The sequence below is a fragment of the Panthera leo genome, chromosome E3, assembly GCF_018350215.1.
Source record: "Panthera leo isolate Ple1 chromosome E3, P.leo_Ple1_pat1.1, whole genome shotgun sequence".
In the NCBI taxonomy this organism is placed as follows: Eukaryota; Metazoa; Chordata; class Mammalia; order Carnivora; family Felidae; genus Panthera; species Panthera leo.
Window position 1 is genome coordinate 32570418 of NC_056694.1, and position 27380 is coordinate 32597797.

At 38.5% G+C, this 27380-nt stretch overlaps 1 protein-coding gene across 7 annotated transcripts in view; it reads right to left on the bottom strand.

The window, feature by feature from the left end:
- The window catches only part of ATF7IP2 (activating transcription factor 7 interacting protein 2), a 59562-nt gene that overhangs the window by 11665 nt on the left and 20517 nt on the right, over nt 1-27380 (bottom strand). For 5 of the 7 annotated variants that reach the window (XM_042921800.1, XM_042921799.1, XM_042921801.1 and 2 more), the window contains 5 exons: nt 27114-27212; nt 25103-25257; nt 9255-9328; nt 8076-8137; nt 7338-7437 (listed from right to left, as the gene is read on the bottom strand). In XM_042921800.1, the coding sequence (XP_042777734.1) occupies nt 7338-7437; nt 8076-8137; nt 9255-9328; nt 25103-25257; nt 27114-27212 (490 nt within the window). The remainder of the gene's footprint in view (nt 1-7337; nt 7438-8075; nt 8138-9254; nt 9329-25102; nt 25258-27113; nt 27213-27380) is intronic. The other 2 variants (XM_042921803.1, XM_042921804.1) reach the window with 2 other exon arrangements.

Sequence of the window (27380 nt, forward strand, 5' to 3'; positions counted from 1 at the left end):
CTCTCTCTCCTTCTATTCTGAATGACAGCCTTGCTGGATATGCAGCCTGACTGCACCTTTTCCCCGTTCAGCATGTTGAACAAATCATTCCACTCCTTTCTGACCTGCCAAGTTTCTGTGGACAGATCTGATGTGACCCTGATTTATTTTCTCTTATAGGTTAAGGACATTTTCCCCCTTGCTACTTTCAGGATTCTTTCCTAGTCTATGTATTTTGTGAATTTGACTACGATATGCCTTGATGATGGCCAGCTTTTGCTGAATTTAATGGCAGTTCTCTGTGCTTCTTGGATTTTGAAGTCTGTTTCCTTATTAGGGAAGTTTTCAGCTATAATCTGCTTAAATAAACCCTCTCCTCCTTTTTCTTTCTCTTCTTCTTCTGGGACTCCTATGATAAGAAAGTTTACACATTTAAGGAGTTGCTGTGTTCTCTAAATGTACAATTATGATCCAATACATTTTTTCCCTCTTTTTTTCCGCTTCATTATTTTTCATAATTTTATCTTCTATATCACTCATTTGTTCCTCTGCTTCATCCGTCCTCAGTGTCACTGCATCCATTTGGGTTTGCATCTCAATTACAGCATTTTTTATTTTGGCCTTTGACTAGTGTTTTGTTCTTTGATCTCTGCAGTAATGGATTCTGTAAGTGTCTTCTATGTTTTTCTCAAGCCCAGCTAGTATCCTTGTGATTACTGAATTCCTCCGTCTTGTCATTTTGTCTGGGCCACTGGTCTGTTTGTGTGTGTGATTGTTAGGAAAGTCTGTTGTATTCCTACTCTTGAGAATAATGGCTGTTACAGGGGTAAAAAAAAAAAAAAAAAAAAAAAAAAAAAAAAAAGCTAGATCCTAAGTGTGTTTTGGTGTGCTTGTTAAAAGAAGTAGATCCATAAATAAATAAATAAATAAATAAATAAATAAAGCAATATTTAAAAAAAAAAATGAAGGTAAATCCTGGGTGTGCTTTGGTCTGCTTGTTAAAATAAGTTAGATCCCAAAAAAAAAAAAAAAAAAAAGGAAGCTAGGTCCAGTTTCCCCTAGAGCCAAAGCTTTGCAGCAGTCCAAGATCACGGACTTTGTGCATGGGGGGGGGGGGGTCCTGTGCTGGCCTCCCGGAGGTGGAGCCTGCTATGCTGATTCTCAGGTGAACTTGCCCTAATGGAGGTGCATCTCCCGGGGGGGTGGGGGGGGGTGGTGCTTGGTGTAAGCGGCTCTAGCCTCCACTGGATGGCACTGTTTTGCTCATTGAAGTCGGTCCGTGCTGATGGGTAGAGGTGGGGGGAACTGAGGCGTAGAGGGTGAGGGGGTGGGGATGGCACTGCCTTGCTCTCTCCTCCTAGGAGCTGGGAGTTTGTGCCCGCCGCCCTTCAGGACGCCCTCAGAGAAATGTGAATCATCACCTTTCTTGTGTGCCCCACTGCTGCCAAATCCCTGCCTTCACCCTGCCTGTGTCTGAGCTGTCCACCTGCCAGGCAGCACGGTACTGCTGTGTTCTATGTTGGGTGCGTGCCCGGGTTTCAAAACTCCAAACTCCAAGACGCAGACCCCCACTGATCCTCTGGGGGAGGGTCTGGCCTTGCTTCTGCCTTTTGCTAGTCTGTCCCGGAAGAGCAGTCGCAGAACTGCACGGCGGTTCGGAGTTCACGGTAAACTGCACAACAAGGCTGGCACCAAGGTCTGCTGCCCCCAGCTGGTGTCTGCTCCTACGCTAGCAAACAGGGCAGCATGCTGGCGCCACCAGTTCTGTTTGTCCCCAGAGAGGCCATGCCACCACTCCCACACGTACTCCAAGCAGGGGAACCGTTTCTTCCTGTGCCACCCAAGGGATCCTCAGACCACGGTGCCTGCTCCCGGGTCTCCACCCTCCTTCCCCACCTGCTAAGCCCACCAGGCACGGCCACAGCGATGGCGCAGCCCTCTAAAACTTGAGACTTTGCGCTCCACTGCTTGTAATAACCTGCAGCAGTCAGCCTTTCTTCTTTTCCCGGCTGATGGTTTCGAGGAAGATTTTCTTCTTGTGCAATCCGCTGCAGGTGTTCTCTCTCTCTCTCTCTCTGTTGCTCCCTTCTCTGTGATCAGGGCTCCCTTCCGTTCGCAGCACCCACAGCTCTTTTCTCCCCTAAATCAAGTCTCTGCAGCTCCCCTTCCACAACATGGCTGTTTTCCTACTTTCAGTTGTGCAGTTTTCCTCCGTCAGGCCTCGGATCGATTTCCTGGGTATTCAGAATGATTTGATATTTATCTAGCTGTGTTCAAGAGAGGAGGCAAGTTTAGGGACCTCTACCCCTCCCAGAACTTCCTTTATTTTTAATCATGAAGGTTTACTGGCAACAAATGTTATCTTAAAAAGTCTTTTTATATATTTATTTTGAGAGAGAAAGAGCATGTGTGTGGGAGAGGGGAGAAGCAGAGCGAGAGGGAATCTGAAGCAGGCTCGTCTCCACCAGTAGCACAGAGCCCAATGCGAGGCTCGAATTCACGAACCATGAGAATGCATGAACCTGAGCTGAAACCAAGAGTCGAATCCTTAACTGAGTGAACCACCCACACGTTCCTATCTAAAAAAGTCTCAATTTTGCTTTCACTTTTGAAAGATATACTTGGTAAGGATTTTTCCCCCCGGCCTTTTAATGATGTCATTTGACTGTCTTTTGGTTTGCACAGTTCCAAATGAGAAAACTGAATTCTTCGTTCTTCTCTCTATATTTTATGATACATTTTTTTTTCTTAAAAACAATTTTTGGTTTTTTTTTCTGATTGCTTTTAAGATTTTTTTCTCTTTATCCCTGGTTTTCAGGAATTGATTATGAGGTACCTTGATATGGTTTTCTTTGTATTTATCCTCCTTGGAATTTACTGAAGTTCTTAATTATGTGGGTTTGTGCTTTTCATTAAATTTAGAAAACTTCTGACCATACATGTATGTAGGTCCACTTGGTATTATCCCACAGCTCATTAAAAAACTCTTACTCCTTTTTTCCCCAGCCTTTTTTCTTTTCTCTTTTTAATCTTCCTTTAATTTGGATAGTTTCTTTCTAAGCTATTTGGTCAGGTACTATTTCTTCCAATTTACCAATTTGTTTTCCTTCTTCTGTGTTTAATATGCTGGTTTTTTCCAGTCACTGAATTTTGTTTTCTAATTTGGTTCTATTTTATATATTTTCTTTCTCTTATTATGTTCCTGTGTACTTTTTATCTTTGAGCATATTTCTTTTTTCTTTTTTCAATTTAAATTCTTTATGTAATCCCCCAATTTGGAGCTCAAACTCCAGATCAAGAGCCAGGTGCCCCAGTTTGAGCATATTTATATCACATCTTTCAAAGTCCCTCTCTGTTAATTTTGTCATCTCTGTCATTTCTAAGTTTGTTTCAAATAGATTGATTTTTCTCTTGGTTATGGATTCAATTTTTTAAAGAAAAATTTTTTTAACATTTATTCATTTTTGAGAGAGAGATGGAGCATGAGCGGGGGAGGGGCAGAGAGAGAGGGAGACACAGAATCTGAAGCAGCTCCAGGCTCTGAGCTGTCAGCACAGGGCCTGACGTGGGGCTTGAACTCACGGACCATGAGATCATGACCTGAGCTGAAGTCGGACGTTCAACCGACTGAGCCACCCAGGCGCCCCTGGATTCCAATTTTTTTTTTTTATCTTTGTATCTCTAGTGACTTTTAAATTGGATAATGGATATTATAAAATGTAAACGGCTGTATGTCGAATTCTATTCTCTCTCATTTTAAACAGAACACAGTGAGCTTTGTGTGGTAAGCCATCAAGTTACATGTAGTTCAGCTTGATCCTTTCGAAGTTTGTTTTTAGATTTTATTAGGGTAAGGCTACAGTTGGCTTTGCTCTAAGATGAGTTTACACCCAGATATTCAGAAGACTCTGCCACGATAGCTGGTCGAAATGGAAACATTTCCTACCTGTGAGCATAAAGCTCTTTGGTCATTCTTTGCCCAGATGTATTGAGTTTCACTCTACCCATGTGTGGCTTAATACTTCAGTAAGGACTCAAGAGGATTCTATGCTAACCTCCTGGGGCTCTTTCTCTGAGTGGCTTCCTGATTCTGATACTATAGTCTTCCCCTTCTCTCCAGCTGCCTTAGCCTCTCTGGAGGCCAATCTCTGTCTCCTCACCTCAGCAAGACAGACATTCTCTGCTTGGGAGCTCCTACCGTGTACCACAGTCTAGGAAGGGAGTTGGGACGATCTGTACAGCTCATCTCATTCACTGCCTTCTCTCAGGGGTTGTAGTTCCTATCCTGCAATATCTGAAAAGGTTTTTAAAAATTACATCTTGTTTAGTTTAGTGTGTTTATGGCAGAAAAGGGAAGTCTGGGATCATTTACTCACATCACTACTCTCTACACATACATTTGTAACTTTTTTCTCTTGTTATATTACTAACACGTTTTCATCAACACATGTACTTCTTCTACAGCATTATTTTTAATGGCTGAATACTGCTGCACCATATAAATGTGTGCAATCAATCCTATATTTCTAGGAATTTAAGGGTTTCCAAAGTTTTATCACAAATAGCCCTGTGATGAACATTTTCAAAGAATTTGAGGGTCAAAAGGCTTCCATATTTGTAAAGTTTTTGACATTGATAAAAATGTCATCCAGAAAGATTCACACTCCCATTCACAGTGTGCAAAATTATATTTCCTTTAAAACTCTTTAGTGGAAAATCTGCCGCACTAATTGAACATTTTGGTGGGAAAGTAAACTATGTGATAAACATTGTGCTAAAAGGATGGGAACTTACAGATTAATAAAGACACGGATGCTGTAGAAAAGAAGTTCAGGTGCTTTCAGGAAGACATATGTAAAGAAATGATTACAGAACGGTGTAATCAAGCTATAATATGGGCGTGCGCTACATACCAATGGTAAGGAGAACCTGGAAGGAACAGTGTAGCCAAAGTGTCTAAACTGAATATGAAAGGATGAAGAGTGGGGACATCACACAAGCCTAGGGAGGCCCAGAGGGGAGAGGCGTCCCGACAAAGGGAACCGCACACGTGGAGGTGGTGAGGAGAGGAAGCAGCCTTCCCTGTTGAGAGGCGATTAAGGCACAGCTAAGGGATTTGTAGAACATAAGCTAGAAAAGTTTGCAGGGTCTACGTCATTAAGGATTCCGTCGTGCTAAGGAGTTTTGATTTGTACACACAGGTGTGTACATAGGAAGCAGTATTGCAGTGACAGCTTGCAAGAGTCACCAGAAGCACTAAGTTTAGGGCAGAAACATTACTTACTAGGTCATGACAGAAGACCAGGCTAAAGGTGATGGAATTCTGAAATAAGAAAATACATGGACCAGGCCGGTTGGCTTTTCAGGAGACAGAACTGATGGGCTTGAAAAGTGACGAGACCGTGGAATGAGGCAGATCTAAGCGTCAAAAGTGTTTCCTTTTGTCTAGGAAAACTGTCTAGCTTGGAAAATGGAGTGAGCTGGTGATACCATTCATCAAGACTGGGAATACAGGAGACAGTCTAGGTTTGACCTGAGAAACGAACCTTTATTGAGAAGTGGATATTCTACAAGATAAACAGACTCATGTTATCATGGGTCAACAGCATGAATTAACATGATCTCTCTGTCCAACTGCTAGATTTCAGACTAAAGCCCCCCAAGTTAGAGGTCTGATTTATCTTCTTAAGCAGTGACGAATCTGTGTTCCTACTTTTTATTTTATTGTGTCTCAAATCCTGTACTTTGGGGAATAAGCTGAGGGACTCCCTGAGCCTGCACTGATGAGTTAACAAGGCAGAAAGAATTACAAAGCCATAGGATGCTCACACCCAAGTATGGGTAAACAAGATTAGGTGAATAAGGATAGAGAAGGGGGGCAAAGGTCCCCAGAATAGAGGAGGGGGCAAAGGCCCCCAATACAAAGGTATATGAGGTAAGCAAGATAAGGTATTCAGGGCAAAAGGGCTCCCCAATTTAGTACTATAGCAGAAAGCTGCTTTCACAGGAAGGAAGAACCAAATTAGGTAAACAGGTAAATAGGGCTACAGACCTCTGTGCTGTGGGTGAAGCTGCCCAGAGTGGAGCTGATTAACAAAAGAAAGGTGTCTTGTTAACCCTGAGGTTATGTGCTCTGTCTTATCCTCTAGGCTAGCGAAGATAAACAGACACGGGGCCTCCTGTCTGCCCTTAACAACCATCTACCCATCTGCCTGGTGTCAGGATTTTGTTTTGTTATTAACCCAAACCCCTAAACCCCTTCAAGACCCCCTTTCCCTCACGTCCATGAGTTACTGTTCACAGTTTCATTGCCTCTTTGTGCACGTCCATTACCATGTTTGTAAGCCTTCTGATCCTAATAAAAATGGAGCAAGGACCCTTAATCGGGGCTCTTTTCCCGGATATTAGCCATCTCTTGCTTTTAATTCTGTGTCCGCTCTCTTGCTGGTCAAGAGAGAACTTTAGACTTAGAGTCTACGGCACTGTACCATGTAGTTTAGAAACAATTTGTAATCTGAATTAACAACCAACTGATTATTATAGATTCCAACTCATTTTCAGATTTATATTTGTAATTTTCATCACTAAACTGGAAATTGAAGGGTTTCTTAATTCTATCATGAGGTACCTGGAGATTTCAATGGTTCCAACCTTTGTTTGGGTCCACAGTTGAAAGGGGAGAAGGAGTTAGACTATATATTTCCTATGCTAATCTCCATTTTTAAATATTACACCATTTTACTATTGCTAATAAGTAATATTTCAAGAGTTTATCAAGAGTTTCAAAAACATTCAAGTGCAGTTATTAAGGGCTGAAACTCTATAACTCATTACTAGTCCCAGATGACTATATTTTACTTCTTTCTCTTCAACTCTGAGAAAGAGGGCGCTGTTCCTCTTCCCTTTCATGTTATGCCCTAGCTTCCTCTCACAGTGCTAATGTTATAGTTAAAGAAAAAAGGTGTGTACCAGAGAAGAGATTCATAATAGCCCCAAACAACCCAATGTCTTTCAGTGAGTGAATACAAACTATTTTATACATCTATACCACAGAATATTACTCAGCAGCAAAAGGGAATACTACTGATACACAACTCTGGTGACCCTCTGAGGGAATTATGTTAAGTAAGGAAAAGAAGCCAATCTCAAAAAGATACACGCATATCATCACAGAACACCCACAGATGGTTGTGTCATTGGACTGTGGTGACCATCACGTGAATCTCTACATGATAAAACTGCACAGAACTACACACACACATATACTAACACACTGAAACAAACTTTATAAATGTGTCAAATGCTTTCTGAATTGTTACCTTCCATCGTACTTAAGAAGGAAAAGACAACTCCTTTACCTGCGTTGCGGTTTGATCGGGCTTCTTTTGTCAGATCGATCACAGAATCAAATTTCTTTTTCTCTGTGGCCTGAAAAGTTGTTGTTAAACAAGATTTTGCCTCCATAACAGAACATATTTTTAAAAAAATAAAACACAAATTTTAAATTACCATTTAGAAGATAGAACATCCTATAAGTCCTTAAGGTTTAATTTAATTCTATGAGGGAGAAGCTCAGGAAATACTACATGGTTTTTCACAATATGACTAAGCAAAGTCTGAGTTAATTTGGTAAGTATGGTTTTGAAATATGTTTATCATTAAGTGTTTGCTTTTATTTTTTTAAATTTTTTCTCTCTCTTAATGTTTATTTTGGACAGAGAAGAGTGCCTGTGCCTGGGTGCATGAGAATAGAAGGGGCAGAGACAGAAGGAGACAGAGGATCTGATGTGGGCTTTGTGCTGACAGCAGAGAGCCTGATCCCAATGCAGGGCTTGAACTCATGAACTGTGAGATCACAACCTGAGCCAAAGTTGAATGTGTAATCGACTGAGCCACTCAAGTGCCCTGTTTGCTTTTTAATGTTTAAGCTAGACTGGACCATGGGTATGCCAAGTAGTCAGACATTAATTTCACAGAGAATGAATCTCCCGAAGAATGAATAACAAAACTAAGTCATCCAACATGTAGCAACACTCAAGTTCACAGAACTAACATATTCAAATAAACAGCACTCAGAAACAATATTTATTACCTACCTGAACTTCTGTTTCAGCATTTGGTAGACTGTTAGAATTTCCTGATGTAGGTTTTCCAGTATCTGAAAGACAATTATTAAAATACCAACATTTGACAAGTTTATTAAGCAATTAAATATTTATGAACTTTGTAATATATACAAATGCTAAAACACAATAATGAGGATCCTAATTAACCATTTACCAAGTATGGGTACATAGCCACAAAAAGTAATTCAATGGACATACCTATTCCAAAGACCAAGGAACAGTGCAAACAAACAAAAAATCTAATTTTTGTTCAAAAGATTTTGTTCTTCTGTGACTTTACAACTGTATTAGTGACCCTTTTTTGAAAATCCATCTGTAAATTAACATAGCATTTGAGGAAAGACGCACATTTTTTATTCACAGTATTTCTAAACTAGACTACTGGAGAGGGCTGAAGAGCATTCGATCCGGAACCAGTAGAAAATCTCAGATCAATGCTTAATATCCCTTGTAACTATCTGATTCACAATCTTAACAGTCCAAACCCTGGGGGCAATTCAGGAGATACATAAGTGGAGGCAAAGCTTTCTGAAATCAAGATGCAAATACTCTAAAATAGTAAAATGTGAAAAGGAAATGGATAATTTTGAATGAGAACTTCTAGGCCAACAAGAAAGCCATTTTAAAAGAGACAAACTTTAGAAATCTTAGGTTAAAGTTTTTAAGTAAGTGAAATAAGACAGAAACTCTAAAGAACAACAAAGTATTCTCAAAGAAAGTAAAAGTTAAAACATCAAAGATGCAAAACAACAGCCAGACTTTAAATCTTAAGTGGACTGTAAGGTAATTTAAAAGACAAAACAAAAAGACAAACAAAAAACAAATCTGTTCCCCCAACACAGGCCAGAGCAAACATGGAAAAATAATGTATACGAAAGGGTAAGTAGTTTCAAAACTCAAAAAGCCATTAAACACAATAAACAAAAGACCATAAATTGATAAACACGAGTTTAAAAAGAAACCTCAGTTATATCAAGGAATCGTTTACTTATTCAGATATAAATTAAAACACAGACATAAATTAAAACACTTTTGGAACCAGAATTAAAATATTTATTTATTGAAAGATAATATTCAATTCTCTATTAGAAAAAAACTGATTTGAGGTTTTCTAATTTGATAGATGATATTTTAATCAACTTCAGATACCTGTTGGATTTGATGTAATTGGAGCTGTCAAATTAGGACTTTCCACAGAAATCAACATAACATCATCATTGTTACTAAAATGATAAAGAAAATTAAAAACAAAAATAAACTAAACATGCATTATTAGGCTGAAACATGCAATGTGGTTAGAATTCTGACTTAACATTTCATAACTGACACGTTTTAATCTAACAATTGTGGGCAGAGGGAGAGAGATGATAAGTATACAATATACATAAGTGTTCAACACATACAAGTCACTCTAACATGTATACTTGCCTTCATTAAAAGTATAACTGAAAGAAACCCATTAAGACACTTAGACTCTTCCAGATACAGGACTATAACAAACAAAGCTATAACAAATTAGTTCTGCTACGATTCTACATTGTATCACTATAGTAGAAATAGTTACCATACATTTACTAAACTAAACAAAGTCGGTAAATGATGCTGATTGCGGTTACAGAATATCCTGAGTCAGAAGATTGTCTTCAGCTCCCATTTGACCCGGACTCCTTTCATGAGTTTATATTATTTTTTAAAGTTTATTTATTTGAGAGAGAGGAAGGAAGAGAGAGAGAGGGAGAGGGAGAGGGGGAGGGAGAGAGAGAGAGAGAGAGAGAGAGAGAGAGAGAGAGAGAGAGAGAATGAATGGGGGAGGAGGAGAGAGGGAGGGAGAGAGAATCCCAAGCAGGCTCTGGGCTGTCAGCAAAGAGCTCAATCTCATGAACCACGAGCTGAAATCAAGAGTTGGATGCTTAACCCACTGAGCCATCCAGGTGCCCTGAAATAAGAGAGGCCTAAACATAATTCCGTCTTTCCTTTTTTTAAAAGTAGGCTCCACCCTGGGCATGGGTTCCCACAGGCCTTAAACTCACAACCCTGAGATCAAGACCTGAGCTCAGATCAAGAGTCAGACATTCAACCGACTGAGCCACCCAGGTGCCCCTACTACTTTCGTGAGTTTGATATTTAAAATCAGAATCTTTAAGGAAATCTGGACAAAAATTTCATTAAGCCCATAAAATTGTTAGATGAATTTTCTATGCACAGAGTTACACCACTTTCTAAATTAAAAAAAAAAAAATTAATGTTTATTTGAGAGAGACAGAGTGTGAGCAGGGGAGGGGCAAAGAGAGGGAGACACAGAATCCAAAGCAGGCTCCAGGCTCCAAGCTGTCAGCATAGAGCCTGATGTGGGGCTCAAACTCACAAACCATGAGATCCTCACCAGAGCCAAAGTCAGATGCTTAACTGACTGAGACACCCAGGCGCCCCTACACCACTTACTTATAGATGTTTTAAATTTGAGCTTTTGTATTTAGGTCTATGATCCATTTCAAATTATTTTTGTATATGGTGTAAGCTAAGACTGGAGGTTCACTTTTCCCCTCTGGTTATTCCTGCAACAGTTGTTGAAAAGACTATCTTTTTTTCCAACAAATTACCTTGGGAATTTTTGTTGAAAACCACTGGATCATATGCATATTCTCTAACCTGTCCACCGATTTGTAGGTCTATCCTAAACACCACCACATAAGTGCTGTCTTAATGACTATAACTTTACAAAAGTCTTTTTTTTTTTAATGTTTATTTTTGAGAGAGGGAGAGAGACAGAGCGTGAGTGGGGGAGGGGCAGACAGAGAGGGAGACACAGAATCTGAAGCAGGCTCCAGGCTCTGAGCTTTGAGCACAGTGCCCGACGCGAGGCTCAAACTCACAGACCTTGAGATCATGACCCGAGTCGAAGTCGGACACTTAACCGACTGTGCCACCTAAGTGCTCCAACTTTATAAAAGTCTTAAACTTAGGTAGTGCATGTCTTTCAACTTTGTTCTTCTAACACTGCTTTCATCTTGTAGATCTTTTGCATTTTATGTAAGTTTTCAATCAGCTTGTTACTATCTATAAAAAAAAAAAAAAGGCCACCAGGATTTTGATTGAGACTCCACTAAACGTATAGAACAATTTGGGTGAAGTGACATTAATAATGAATTTTCTGATTTGTAAACATGACGTATCTCACCCTATATTTAGGTCTCCTTTAATTTCAGCAATTTCTTGTACCTTTAAAAACTAACAGATGAGTTTTTTAAGAGCAGCTTTAGGTTTATAGCAAAATTAAGTGGAAGGTCCAGAGAGTTCCCATGTACTTATTGTCCCTAACCAACCTCTCGCCCACAGCTTCCCCATCAAAATCCTGTATCACGGTGGTATGCTTGTTACAGATGATGAACCTATACTGACACATCATTATCATTGTCAAAGTCCACACTCTACAATCGGGTTCACTCTTCGTGGTGAAAATTCCATGAGTTTTGACAAATGTAAAATGATATATATCCACCATTATAGAACCATAGACCATAGTGTCACTGCCCTAAAAGTCCCTGTGGTTCACCTATTCTTTTCTCCTAACTCACTGGTGGCATTTGATCCTTTTAGTGTCTCCATAGTTTTGTCTCTTCTAGAATGTCATGTAGTTAGCATCACAGTATATACAGCCTTCTCAAATTGACTTCTTTCATTTAGCAATATGCATTTAAGTTTTTTCTGGATCTTTTCATAGTTGGAGAGCTCATTTCTTCTTGAGTATCGTGTAATATTCCATTGTCTTGAATGTATCGGTTTATTTATATAATGAAGGACATCTTGGTTGCTTCCAAGTTTTGGCAGTGACGAATAAAATTACATTTTATATGATTCTATTTTCTCTCCTTTCTTAGCCTATCAGTTATACTTCTTTTTTAGATGGTTCCCTTAGAGTCTATAGGTTTACAACGAATCCAAGACTACTGGCAAATAACACTATGCTGCTTCACAAGTAGGGCAAGTACCTCCCAATAACAAAATATTCCTAATCTCTCCTGCCTTTTCCATGTATCATTGCTATCGTTCATTTCATTTAAACAAACACACACATACATAAATACACTGTTGCCATTGCTTCCAACAAACTCTTGTCAAATCACTTAATAAGATGAATAAAAGCTTGCGCTCTACCTTTGCTTATTACGTCTCTGACAATCTTCTTTTCTTTCTGTAGATCTGCTTATCTATTTTCCTTCTCTGTAAAGAATTTTTAACATTTCTTGCAAGGCAGGTCTACAGGCAACAAGCACACTAAACTTTTGTTTGTCTGAGAAAGTTTGTATTTCTCCTTTGATTCTGAAGGAGAATGTCACAGAGTACAGAATTTTAAGTTGGTGGTTTTTTGTTCTCTCAACATTTCACTCCACCCTCTTCATGCTTACATCATTTCTAAGGAGAAGCTGGAGGTAATTCTTATCTTTGCTCAACTATGGGTAAGGTGTTTTTTTCCTCTGGCTTTTTTCAAGACTTTATCTTTGATTTTCGGAATTTTAAAAATCGTATGCCCAAATGTAGGTTTTTTTGTTTTGTTTTGTTTTTTTAAATATTTATCCTGCTTGGTGTTTTCTGAGATTGCTGGTTCTGTGACTTGGTATCTAACATTAATTTGGTAGAAATTCTTCGTCATGATTGCTTGAAATACTACTTTTACTCCTTCTATCAGCCTCCTCCCCTTTTCTATCCTTCTGGTGTTCCCATTTTGCTTATGTGCCTTCGTTTGTAGTTGTCCCAACTTCTTGGAGATTTCTGTTGTCTTTTTCTCTTTGCTTTTCTGTTTTCAAGCTTCTATTGTCATTCTCAAGCTCAGTGAAGCTTTCCTCAGCGATGTCTATTCTAATAAGCCCATCAAAGGCATTCTTGTTGCTGTTTGGATCTCAAGCACTTCTTTTTCATAAAATTTCCGGTTCTCTGCTTACATTATCTACCTGTTCTTGCATTTTTTTCTACCCTTTTTTTTCATTAAAGCCCTTAGCAAAGTGGTAATTTTTCAAAATTCCTAGTCTGATAATTTGAACATTTCTGACTCTGCTTCTGATGCTTGTTTAAGTCTCTTCAAATCGTGTTTCTTGCCTTTTAGTATGTCTTGTGATATTCTGTTGTTGTTGAAAGGGGGACATGATATACTGGGTGAAAGGAACTATGATAAAAAGGTCATTGGTAATGCATTAATAAGACGGGGTAGGGAGGGGAAGCTTCTACTGGTCCTGTGATTAGCTCTCAGCTTTTAAGTAAGCCTGTGCCCTTGGAGTGTGGACTTCACCAGTGCTTCTCAGTCCCCGACACCGTTCAGGCGGGACAGGATGGCTGGAGCAGGTGGAGTTGCGTATTTACTTCCTCCAGATGGAAGGCCAGAGGGAGCAGGAACTGGACATTTCCTTTCCTCCAGGTAGGTTAAGTTCTGGTAACAGTTTCTCTCTAGGACAGGCCTTGTTAAGAACACAGTGCTCTGGTGTACTTTAGAAGCTTCCTTTCACTACCCACCTCTATAAGCACGAGGGGATTTCTCTCCAGTATTCACCGTGAGGCCCTGGCAAAGCCCCACCTGGAGTTGCTAACTCTTGATTTGTCTACACTGAGCCTCCAGCAATTACAGTTTAGGTTTTCCTACCCTGGGACTGGTTCCCACGGAGTCTTCTGCTCTCGTTCCTGGATGTCGTGATGACTATTTCTGCCTGTTGTCCTCTCCATTGGGGGGGTGGGGGGAGAACGTTGCTCTGTGACCTTACTTCTTCTCTAGTGGTTCTAAGAAGAGCTGTTGATTTTTCAATTTGTTCAGCTTTTTTACCTGTCGTTAGAATGGAGTGACGACTCTGCATGCTGGATCACAAACCTGGTATCTACTTTGTAGTTTTGAAATTAGGTCTTACAGATATTTTAGTAATCTTAGCCCTATGTATATCATATTCTTTGACATTATTGTAAATAGGATGGATTTTAAATTTGAAATTCCAACTATCTGTGGCCTGTATGCAGAAACACTGTATTAAACAGGACTTATATAACATATATACACACATATACATACACACACACACACCATGTAATATAGAGGAACAGTATACTATATACACGCATATATACCCTATATGGAAACACAGAAAAATACTTTACATTACCCACATATTTACAATATCCAGCACTCTGCATCTCTTTACCTTTGCATAGATCCACATTTCCATTTGGTTTTGTTTTCCTTCTGCCTACAGAACTTCCTTTAACATTTCTTGCAGTGCAGGTCTGCTGCTGATATATTCTCCACCCCCCTATATTCACCTTTTTTTCGTGGGAAAATGTCTGTTTCCCCCTACATGTCTGAAAGGTATTTTCACAGGAGTGTAAAAATTCTAATGGGTCATTTTTCTTTCAATGCTTTAGAGATGTCTTCATTCCAATGCTTTAGAAATGCCTTCTAGTTTGCATAGTGCACAGCAAGAAATCTCCTTATCTTACTTTTTTTGTTCCTTTCTATATAAGGAGTCTTTTCTTTCTGGCTGCTTTTAAGATCTTGTCACTGGGGCGCCTGGATGGCTCATTTGGTTGAGTGTCCAACTCTTGATTTCGGCTCAGGTCATGATCTTTCAGGTTCCTGGGATCGAGCCCTGTATAGGGCTCTGTGCTGACGGTGCGGAGCCTGTGTGGGATTCTCTGTCTCCCTCTCTCTGCCCCTCTCCCCGCCTGCATACACTCTCTTTCTCTCTCACACAATAAAGTGTATATGTTCCAAAGGTCTCTGATGCTCTGTTCATTTTTTTCTTTGTTAGTCTTTTACCTCCTCATGCTTTTGTCTGAACAGTTTCTAGTACTATTCCACTGTTTTTTAAATGAGTAATTATCTCTTCTGTTCTTAATCCTAATCAGTGTACTCTGCATTTACTGTGTTTTTCACCTCTAGAAGTTCAACTTGGGTGTTTTTGTTGTTGTTTTTTACATCCTCCATCTTCCTTTCTATCGTAGGACATGAACGCTATACAGGTTAATAGCTGTTTCATATTGTGGTTGTCCATCAAACATACTGTTTCCAGGTCTGTTTCTATCATTTCAGTTTTCTCCTTGCTATGAATTATATTTTTGGCTACTTTGCATCCCCGTTAAAGGTGCCAGACATTGTAAAATTTACACTGTTGAGTGATGGATGACATTTCATTCTTTCAAAGAATGCTGGACTTGATTCCGGCATGCAGTTAAATACTCAGGATTAGTTTCATCCTTGGTGTCCTTTTTTTTTGGGAGTAGGTCCACTGCAGTTTTGAGGATGAAGCCAGCCCCACTATAGCATGCCCACCTCAAGACTCTACCTGGTGTTCATACTTTAAGTTTCTTCATTGTAGCCAGAGGGAAAGCAAAATGTTCCTACCCTGTACAATACCCAAGAAATGTTTGGTCTTCTTCTTTTCAGTGGTTCTTTTCCCAGCCCCTTGAAGTTTCATCCTTTGCACGTAAAGATCTGTATTCAAACAATAACTCAAGAGGGTGCCTTTGCAAGTCATCAGACCTCTATCTTTACACAGTTTCTTTTCATCACTGTTCTGCCTCACAATTCTAGCCAACTCAGACTTCCAAGTCTCTGATCTAAATGTAGCAAGATCTCAGGTGTACCTGGGTGGCTCAGTAGGTTAAACATTGGGTTCTTGGTTTCAGCTCAGGTCACAATCTCACAATCTGTGACCTGAGCCCCATGTTGGGCTCTGTGCTGACAGCGTGGAACCTGCTTGGGATGCTTTCTCTCTCCCCCTCTGTCCCTCCCCTGCTCTCTCTCTCTCTCTCAAAATAGACAATAAACATGTAAAAATAAATAAATAAATGTAGCAAGACCTGTAGGCTGTTTGGGCTCTTCCTGCCCCTGTCTTTCAACCTGCGAAATGCCTCTGGGCAGTAAGCTTGAACACTGTAGGGTACATTTCAGGTGCTTCCCTTTCCCCAGGGAACACAGTCTTATGCTCCCTGTTGAACATTTCTGAACACAATTCTTTTTCTTTTTTAGTTTGGTTTTCTGTTTGTTGACAATCAAAGAACAATTCCTGTAGTAATTAATACTTCATGGACAGAAGTGAACATTTCCTACATGCTCCCTTTAGTTTTGTGAAATCAACTGGTTTAAATGCACATTTTAAAGCAGATTTAATTCAATAATTTTTCCCCAAATTTATCAATAAGAGAGTCTAATAGCCATCATTTCTAAGTTCAGTAAATAAAAACAAATGTTTAGATCGAAATTTGATTAAGAACATTTTAATCTTCTATCCACTTTTGGTCTCTAACAAAACTGTTTTGTATGTATTTCTTTCTACTAGTAATAGTGATCATATGGTTGAAAGATTGATAACTATACTTATTTTGTTGCTTAACCATAAGCAATTCTTTTCAGATGTTCATTACACCAGAGTCAAAATCTCTTTATCAATCTCAAAATTCTTCATTTAACATTTGTAAAGTATTTCTAGTATTTTTTTTAAGTTTATTTATTTAGGTAATCTCTATCCCCATGTTGGGGCTTGAAAACGGTAAGTCACATGCCCCTCCAACTGAGCCACCTAGGCAACCCAAATACAGTACAGTGCTATTTTAGGAGTCTAAGAAACCAAGCAGAAGACTTTAAAAAGCAGAGTGGAATTTTTGGCTTTTTCACTGGGCTGGGGCGGTAAAGATTGCAATTTGAGACCCACTAAAGTGGAGGGACCTAGTGAATGCTCCAAGCTTTCAGCCAGGAATCCATGGAGGGCTAGGTTTTTTGTTTTGTTTTGTTTTTTTTAAGTTTCACATATGTTTGTTCCATACAAAACAAAACAAAACATAGTGTTATGTCTTAAGAGCCAGAGTGAATGAAAGGTAGAAGGAACCTTGCCACATTCACAACAAGCCTAAATTTATACCATTCTCTGAGGAGCTTAGGTGACCAGGCCCTACTCTGCCAGAGGACAGAATGAACCTTGTGTACAGTATATCATTCCAGAGCCTCACCAATTTTTCAGAAATTATCAAGTGTGCCAAAAAACAGAATCAAATGACCAGAAACTGACAGAACAGCAATAGCAACAGTTACACAGATGATGTGGATGCTGCAGTTTTAACACAAGGACATTAAAAAAACTATAATTAATACTTTTAAGAATAGTGAGGAAAGACAGAGATATAGTTAAAGCCAGATGGAACATTCATCAGAAAAGCAGAAACTATGGAAAAAAAAGACTACACTGAAACTAACAAGTCAATTCATATAAAGACACCATTAAGAAAGTGGAAGGGGCGCCTGGGTGGCTCAGTCGGTTGGGCGTCCGACTTCGGCTCAGGTCAGGATCTCGCGGTCCGTGAGTTCGAGCCCCGCGTCGGGCTCTGGGCTGACAGCTCAGAGCCTCGAGCCTGCTTCTGATTCTGTGTCTCCCTCTCTCTCTGCCCCTCCCCCATTCATGCTCTGTCTCTCTCTGTCTCAAAAATAAATAAAAACGTTAAAAAAAAAAAAAGAAAGAAAGTGGAAGGACTTGGGACTAGAAAAAGGTATTCATTGTAAACATATCTGACAAAAAACGTAAGACAGGCAACTCAAAGGGAAAACATGCAAAAGTCTTAGAGAAACTTCATAAAAGGTATTAGAATGGCTCACAACCATAACTTGTACTTCACTACATTATTAGAAGGAAATACAAATTCAAAACCAATACGTGGTGTTATCAACATACCAGTGTGGTGAAGCAAAAAAGAGAATATCAAGTGATGGCAAGGATATGGGAGAACCACCACCTCATTATCCTTTCTAATGGAAATACAGCTTTGGTATGCTTTCCCTGGTAAAGTGTTTGGTAATATCTATTAAACCTATAAGTACATATATACTCTAGGACCTACCAATTCCATTTCCAGGCAACAGAAATGTGTGTACGTACATTCACCAAAACACATGTAAAGGAATGTTCATAACAGCACTACTCATAATTTCCCCAATCTGCAAACAAACCAGGTGCCCACGAATAAGTAAACTGAGGTATATTCATATGATGAACATTATACAGAAAAGAGAATGAACACATCATTGCTGCTCAGTGGAGCATGGATGAGCCTCACAACATATAATGTTGGACAAAAGAGGCAAGACACCAAAGTGTTCCCTGAGTCTGACTCCATTTCTATAAAGGTGAAAACCAACCAAAAACTTAGGTTAAAAGTTCAGATAGTGTTACTTAGGTCGCTCTGGTAGGAGTAGGATTGGTGATTAGGAGTGAGGCATGAGGCAGAATGGATGGCACTGGTTTGACCCAAGAGATAGTTACAAAATGTTTTTATTTTCTAAGCTATACATTTGCCAAGCTATACATTTATCTTTTGTAGTTTTCAGTGGGCATTATGTCAATTAACTTAATTTTTAAAAATTATTTATATAAATGTGTGTGTATATATATATGCATGTAGAAAAGTGTGTCTGTTTGTGTGTGTATATAAACTGTTAATACTTACCCTGAGAAGCTAATCTGTGTATCTGCACACTGAAGATTGGAATCCCATGACCATTCAAAGACATGTGACTTTTATAAAACTGTTCTACTGACTGACACCAGTGATGGCTGTTTTTTTTTTTTTTTTAATGTTTGTTTGTTTGTTTGTTTATTTATTTTTGAGAGAGAGCACAAGTGGGAGAGGAGCACGGAGAGAGGGAATCCAAGCAGGCTCCAGCTGAAGAGAGGATTAATAAACTGGAAAATAGGTCAATAGGAAATATCCAGACTGAAGCCTGGAGAACAGAAGACATGGCGGCTACAGAGAAGCAAGTAATTGAAATACCGGAGGGGAGAAGAGATGGAATGGTGCCGAAGGAATATCTGAAGAGACAACGGCCAAGATTTTTCCAAAGATAGTGGAAGACATAAAACCAGATTCATGAAAACGGTGAGTCCCAATCGAGATAAATTAAAAACCAAACACTAAACCCAAGCCCCCACAACTAGCATCATAGTGCACTAATGAAAACCAAAGGTAAGTAGGATATCTTAAAAGCAGAAATACAGACACAATCTTTGAAGAAACAACAATCAGACTGAAGCTAACTTTTCAACAGAGATGGTAGAAGTCAGAGGTAAAGACATGTTGAAAGTTCTGAAAGCAAATAACTACCTACAAGTCAATACCTATGTTAAAATAGTCTTTAAAAATATAGACAAAATGAGGGCACCCAGGTGGCTCAGTCAGATAAGCATCTGATTTCTGCTCAGTTAAGCATCTGACTTCTGCTTAGGTCTTGATCTCATAATTTATGAGTTCGAGCCCCACATCGGGCTCTGTGCTATGTGGAGTCTGCTTGGGATTCTCTCTCTTTCTCCCTCTCTGCTCCTCCCCCACTTGCGCTCTGTCTCTCTCTCTCAAATAAATAAACTTAAAAAAAAAAAAAAGACAGAATGGCATTGTTTCCAAACCAAAAAAACCTGACAAAATTTATCTTGAGCAAAACTAAAAAAAGAAATAACAAAGAACAAAGTTCTTCAGGCAGACAGAAAATTACCGCAGATCGAAAGACAGAAATACAGGAAGAAATGAAGAGCAACAGGAGTGGTAAATATGTGGGTAACTCTGAGTAATGACTGTAACAAAGCAGTGATACCAGGCGCCTGGGTGGCTCAGTCGGTGAAGCATCCGACTTCCACTCAGGGCATGATCTCACAGTCCATGAGTTCGAGCCCCATGTCGGGCTCTGTGCTGACAGCTCAGAGCCTGGAGCCTGCTTGAGATTCTGTGTCTCCCTCTCTCTCTGCCCCTCCCCTGCTCATGGTCTGCCTCTCTCTGTCTCAAAAATAAATAAAAACATTAAAAAGAAACAACAGTGATACTGTCTTGTGAGATTTAAAATACAGAGGACTTTGAACAACAAGGGTTTGAGCTGTGCATGTCCACTTACAGGTGGAAATTTTTTCGATCAATAAAGTACAGTACCTCAAGTGTATTTTCTCTTATGATTTTTAATATTTTTTCTCTAGATGGCAGTACTGTAAAAATACAGTATAATATATAGTACATACAAAATGTTTAATTGTTTATTTTAAGTAAGGCTTCCAGTTAACAGTAGGCTATTAGTAGTTAACATTTTTGGGGAGTCAAAAGTTATGTGTGAAGTTTTGTGCGTGGGGTCGATGCTGCATTATTCGAGTGTCGACTGTAATGTAAAATGAAAATGTGTGAAAACACAAAAGATGGAGTGAGAGCAGTAAATGGAGTTACAGGGTTCTAAGGTCAAGCACTGCCTACAAAATGGCAGAAGTAGCAAATCATATGAGATTCTGATTACTAGAGTCAAGGATCCAAATCTGATCTTTAGGGCAATTTCTAAAAGAACAATGAAGATGTGTAATTAACAAGGTAATGGGGAAAGAGGAAAACAAGATTGATTCAAAAGGCTAAAATAGCGACCAACACACAGACATAGACAAGGGAGAAGGAGCATAAAACAGATGGAATGAAAGAGAACAGAAGAAAGACTGTAGTTCTGAACCCACGTATTTCAGTAAGATTACATTAAACATAAATCTAGATTTTCTAATAAATAGGCAACTATTTTCAAATTGGGTTTAAACCACATGTTTAATTTAATAATTAAAAAGCTAGCACCCATGTAACCACCGCTCAGGTAAATATATTTTATATGATCAGCATTTCAGAAACCCACGTGCCTCTATCCTGTATTATAAATCTCCTCCATAAATAGCATTTGTAGTGCTAATTTCTTTGTTTTATTCTTTAGATTCACCATCTAGCCTTGAATTCCTACATAATGTACTTCTATTTTTCTGGCTATTTTTGACATTCATTTGAACAGAATCGAACCATTCAATGTTTTTACGGGAGTAACTCAGTTGCATGTGACTGCAGTTCCTCCCTTTCCACTAACGTACAGAATTCCACTGTGCGGATTTACTGTAATTTATTCACTTCAAGTGTAGATGGGCTTTTTTTCCTTCTCGTTTTTGACTAGTATGGAAAATGCTAATAAATGTTCCTCTGCATATATCCTATTGCACATTTAAAGGGCATGTTTCAAAGGATAGGAACGTGAGGTCAAATGATGGTCAGATCTTCAATATTCCTAGATAATGCCAAATTTTTTCTAAAGCATTATACCAATTTGCTCTTCTAACAACAAAATTTTAAACAGAGTCAGTTCCCTTTATTTCAAAGCCTCTCCAATACATCTGGTGTTGTTGGATTTTTCAACGTTTTACTTTTCCTTACCTGATATGAAATGACAGCTCATTGTGGCTTTAATTTGCATTTCCCTGATTACTTATGAAAATGAGCACCTTTTCATATGTTTATTGGTCATTTGGAATTCCTCTTTTGTGAAATACACATACAAGTCTTTTGCCCATTTTCCTTTTGTATTATCTGGCTTTTACTCACTGAAACTCTTTTATATATATACTCTGGGTACTAGTCCTCAATAGGTTCTATGTGCTGCATATGTCTTCTTCACCTTGATGGCTTGTCTTCTCACTAAAATTATAGTGCCTTGAGAGAAGAAGTTTCGAATTTGAATGTGGTAAATTAAAAAAAAAAAGATTTAATGTGATCAATTTTTTCGCTTATTGCAAAGGTATTTGTGTCTTAAGAAATCTTTCCTTATCTGAAGTTCATGGAGACATTCTATATTACCTTCTAAAAGCTTTATAATTCTCCTTTCGTTATTTAGTTCCTAATCCACATGAGATTGATTTTTATGTATAGTCTGATATAGGGATCCAATTTCTTTCATATTTCCCTCAACAAGAGTAGCAAAGTAACTGCAGTATTTACTAAGTCCCTCATGTCCCAGATGATGTGCCATACATTCTCCATCACTGATCATATATATATATATATATATATATATATATATATATATATACCTACGTACATATACACACACATACATATATATATATGCATAGGTTTAAGGATTCTCCATTTGTCTATCACTCGTATCACATTATCCTCATTACTCCAGTTTAGTAGTGTCCTGACATCTGATGGCAAACTCCTTCCTTTGTGTTTCTCTAGTTGATGGACATCTTGGGTTTCTTAATCTACTGCATTTATGCACACATTTTAGAAATCAAATCATCTTGTCAAGTTCCACAAAATTACACACTGGGGAACTGATTGGAATTGCACTCCATAAATTAATTTGAACAAAAGTGAGAACATTCTATAAATACTGCATTGGGCAACCCATAAACATAGTACATTTCTCCACTGAATTTTTCTTAAAATCTCTGGAAGTTTTGTTCATTTTCTTCAGTTATTACATGTCTTATTGAATGTATTCCTAGCTTAGCTAATGGCTGTATTTGGTGCTACTGTATTGGTGTGGTATCTTTAAAAAATATCTTATAATTCCCTAATTGTTTGTATCAGGTATACAGGAATATAACTGATTTCTTACACATTTGAGATTGGCAATGTTGCTAACCTCTTAGTAATCCTAATAATGTATCTGTAAGTTATGTTGCATTTCCTACATTATAATCCTACACTAATCATCCAAGGATAGCAATAATATTTCTTCCTTCTTTTTAAACCCTCTATATTTTGACTTTTCTTCCTTTAGCCAAGAGATCCAGTAGAAGGTTAAAGTGATGACCGCAGGCATCCTTCTATTTTATATCTTAAAGGAAATACTTCCAATATTTCACCATCAGATCTGTTTTAGGGTTTTTGTAGATATTCTTTATCAGATTAAGGATGTTACCTCCCTATTCCAAGTTTGCCAGGAATTTGGTTTTTAATCATCAACAGGTATTTTGTCAAATCCGACCTCTATTGTGAGTTAACAATGATTCTTGTCCTGGCAAATTACATTCGCTGATTTTTTTTATTGTTGAACCAACCTGGCAGCATTGCTGTGACAAACTCAACTTTTATAGATTATTGGACTCGGCTTACTAGTGTCTTGTTTAGGATACCTGTGTCTGTTTTGTGGGTAAAAGTGGACTTAGGTTTCCATTTCTGTAAAATGTTAAAATTGACTTTGTATCAGAATTGTGCTAGATTGTAGTATCTAGTCTCATAAAATGAACTCAAGTATTTCCTCTTTTTTTGTTCTTTGGAAGAGTTTAACACCGGTGTTGTTTCTTTCTTCGGTGTTTTTAAAACTCACCACTGAATCCATCCATCCAGGTCAAGTTATACACACTTGTTAGCATGGTTGCCTGGGACAAGTTCCATAAATGGCAGATTCTTCATGACAGAGCATAAGGTAGATTGTTCTTATCAGATAAAGCCACTGACAAATTTGCCATATTGGTCTACAAAATGCTATTTTCATGGGGTCTTCACTTTTCAACTTCTATCACTAGCATTTTATTTTTCTTCTTAGTCACATGATGAGTTTCAGCACACACATTAAGAGGTAGTAACAACAGGGACGTCCGGGTGGCTCAGTCGATTAAGCGGCCAATGTCGGCTCAGGTCATGATCTGGCAGTTTCGTGGGTTCTAGCCCCGTGTGCGGCTCTGTGCACTGACTGTGCAGAGCCTGCTTAGGATCCTCTCTCTTGCTCTCTCTCTCTCTGCCCCTACCCTGCTCACACTCTCTCTCTCAAAATAATTTTTAAAAAATTGAAAAGAAAAAAAGAAGTGGTAACAACAAAGACTCGATGAAATGGGACTCCTGCCTTCATAAACTAAATAAATGCTTTCTTCATAGCAGCTTCCTGGCTCAAAACTAAAATGAATATTAGGAATATTAGGAATGTTAGGGTTTCTTCCGAGGAGTCAAAACTGCATGTAAATTCCCAAGTACCAAGAATCTACTGCAAATGGTGTAGATTTGGGATGCTTCTCCTTCTTTTGCTGCCTCCTTGGGTATGCGCAGTTATCTGGAGAAAGGGTGTTGTTCTTCAAATAATGGCCATCCTTTATTTATTTTTGGTTACATATTTTTCTCTTTTTAAAAGCTGGAGTATAATTTAACATATAAAAGTAAAATCTGAGGACATTTTAAGGAGTTTATGTTAAGAATAAATAAATAGTATTATAAAGCTCCAAAACTGTTCAAAATCACCAAAGAAAAGAATTCACTAAAATGCCCCTCCCCCCATCATCTATCTAGGCTGGAATCAGTAATCGTGTTTCTTTGTTAAACCTAATGATTTCTTCCCTACCAGCCCCAAATCTTTTAGACTAGATCAGGGGTTCCAGGTCTTGGATGCTTTTTTTTTTTTTTTTTTTTTAAGTTTATTCATTTTTGAGAGAGAGAGACAGAGCATGAGCAGGGCAGAGAGAGACAGAGACAGAGACAGAGACAGAGAGAGACACGGAATCCAAAGCAGGATCCAGGCTCTGAGCTGTCAGTACAGAGCCCAATGCGGGGCTCGAACTCACGAACTGTGAGATCATGACCTGAGCTGAAGTCGGATGCTTAACTGACTGAGCCACCCAGGCTCCCCTTGGATGCTTTTTTTAGACAAGGAAGTTAGTCTGTTCACTCTAATTTGAAGTTGCCATGACACTGCTTTCAACCTCTAAGAAACTAATAATTTCAGGCACTTCTTCTCCACTCTTACTTTCCTAGCCTCAGTCTTCTCTGTAATTTTTGTAAGCCACTGTTTCACAGGACCTTGACTTTTCCGTGTGTAGAACAAAAACCACAGGAGTGATCAAGTGACCACTCTGGTCCCCATACCAAAGCTGGAACACAGCATAAGGGAAAACCCAATCCCCTAGTCAATTCTAAACTTGACTTAGTACTGTTTTTCTTTTTAAGTAAACCCTACTCCCAATGTGGAGCTTGAACCCACTACCCAGCGATCAAAAGTCACATGTTCTACCGACTGAGCCATTCAGGTGCCCATATTTAGTAAAAACCACCATGTAAAACAACGATAAAAGCCCTGGATAACCGATTCCACTCCTTCACAACAGACAAGAATGAATGTGAACTTTTAAGCTGTTTTACGCTTGAGAAACATAGGTTTACGAGCATCTACTTAGTTAAGTATGCATTTTTATAGAAATGCCTACCTTTCAGAAACAGCATCATGTTTCCTTGATAAATTAATCTTTTCACTCGCATTTTGTGAAGGGTTAGCAGATTCAGAGTTCACCGAAGTCTTTCTTTTATCTGGACTACTGACTGACTCTGGGCTCTTATCCAAATTCGTCTCTGAATTTGTAACCTGTTAATTGGGTGAGGGGAAAGCACTGAAAGGGAGTGGAGTGTTACCACTTGTATTCTTCCACACACAACTACTAAACTTTCACCTGGAAAATGTTCTCAAGATATTCCCGAATACATATGGCAAAACATACGTTAAGTTATATGTATTTCGATGGCTAATGACAATCATTGCAGTTTCTCTGCCAAAATGAATTTTAAAAATACTTCTAGGAAATAAAAATGATAGTAACAAATGAACTTGTTAGCTTGCATGGAAAAGAAAAATAAATACCTAAGTACTTATACAACGTTTTATTCCTATCAGACTATGTTATAGGAACTCAGAAACATTAAACTTTAATAAGCAAATTTTTACTTTCATTATACTTCTAATAATAAGTGAAAACCAGAAATAAATCAAATTTCCAACTTGTTCTTCCAGTTGGTGAGTTTTGTTTAAAACTTGGAAGCTGAAGTACTTAGTACATGCTTTGGTTGAGAACTTACAGTATTTTTTTTTTTTAAGTTTATTTATTTTGAGGGTGGGGGAGAGAGAGGGACAGAGAGAGAGAGAACTTGCTGACAGCGCAGAGTTTGATGTGGGGCTCGAACTCACAAGCCGTGGTGAGATCATGACCTGAGCTGGAGTTGGACACTTAAGTCAACTGAGCTACCCAGGTGCCCTGAGAACTTGCAGTACTTAAAATATCTGTGTTAGTTGGGGCCCCTGGGTGGGTCAATGGGTTAAGCGTCAGACTCCTGATTTTGGCTCAGGGCATGATCTCACTGTTTTGTGGGTTCAAGCCCCATGTCAGCCTCTGTGCTGACAGCTCAGGGCCTGGAGCCTGCTTCGGGTTCTGTGTCTCCCTCTCTCTCTGCCCCTTCCCTGCTCATGCTCTATCTCTCTCTCTCTCAAAAAGAAATAAACATAAAAAAATATTTAAAAAAAAAAAGGGGACAAGAAAATTTTGTCAATCATTTGTCAACACATTCAACAACTTAGATAAAATGGTCACATTCCTTGTGAAGGTAACTTACAAAATGACACGAGATCAAAGAGAAAAATGTGAATTTCCCCGTACCTATTAAAGAGTTGCATTTTGAGAAAAAGTCTCCCTATAAAAAAGGCTCTCGCCCAGAGAGTCTTCAGAGATGGATTCTATCAAACATTTAAGGCAGTAACAAAAACTTTACCACAAACTTCCAGGAAACAGGGGTAGGAATGCTTCCCAATTCATGTACTGAGGCTAGCTACCATAAATACGATACCAAAGAAAATAAAGACACTACAAGAAAAAAACTCAGTGAACGTACATTGAAGATTAGATTCAAATTTTATATAAAAAATATAAACAGATGCCAAACTCCAATGATACCCTTGCTGAAATATTTTGGAAATATATTCTGCTACAAAACAGGTTAGTATTTAGGAATGCACCAAATATAAAGATGGCTTAGGAGATGAACGGATTGACAGATATATGACAAAAATCAACACATAAAAATAGTAAAGGTAGAATTTAGATGCCGTGTATACAAGTGTTCACTGTTAAATTTTTTCAACTTTGCTGTAGTGTGTGTTTTAAATTCTTTATCATGATAAAATGGTGGGGATGGGAGCAGTCTAGGTAATCACAAATCACCTCTCTACTCACTTTATTTTACTTTATTTTTTACCTCTCCACTCACTTGATGAAAGAAATAGAAGTGGCATTTGGAGGATACTCTGCAGACTATCTTCTCCAGAGACAGCATCGTAGGAACATTCCAAAAACAAATGTATTGTCTTTAAAGCCGACATTTCCTTTCTTAAAATCCAACTACCTGTAATGTGGGTCAGTGAGGTAATTAAAACTCCTATATGTTTATACCAACCTTACAGGCTGTGTTATTGGTTAATACATTTGGTTCCAAGCAATTCTTTTGAGTTTGCAATACTGTTTTAATGCGTCTTTGAAGTTTGGATATTTTCACCTAGAAGAAAAAGGGGAAAACAAATATGAAACCAGAGTACTAAATAATATATAGAGATGAAGGGAAAACTATGTATTTGCCAAAGTGGTCTTCTAACACTTAGGTAGCCACCCAAGTAAATGAGAAATTCTTATATAAGCAAAGATTTAAATCATGTTTGATGCTGAT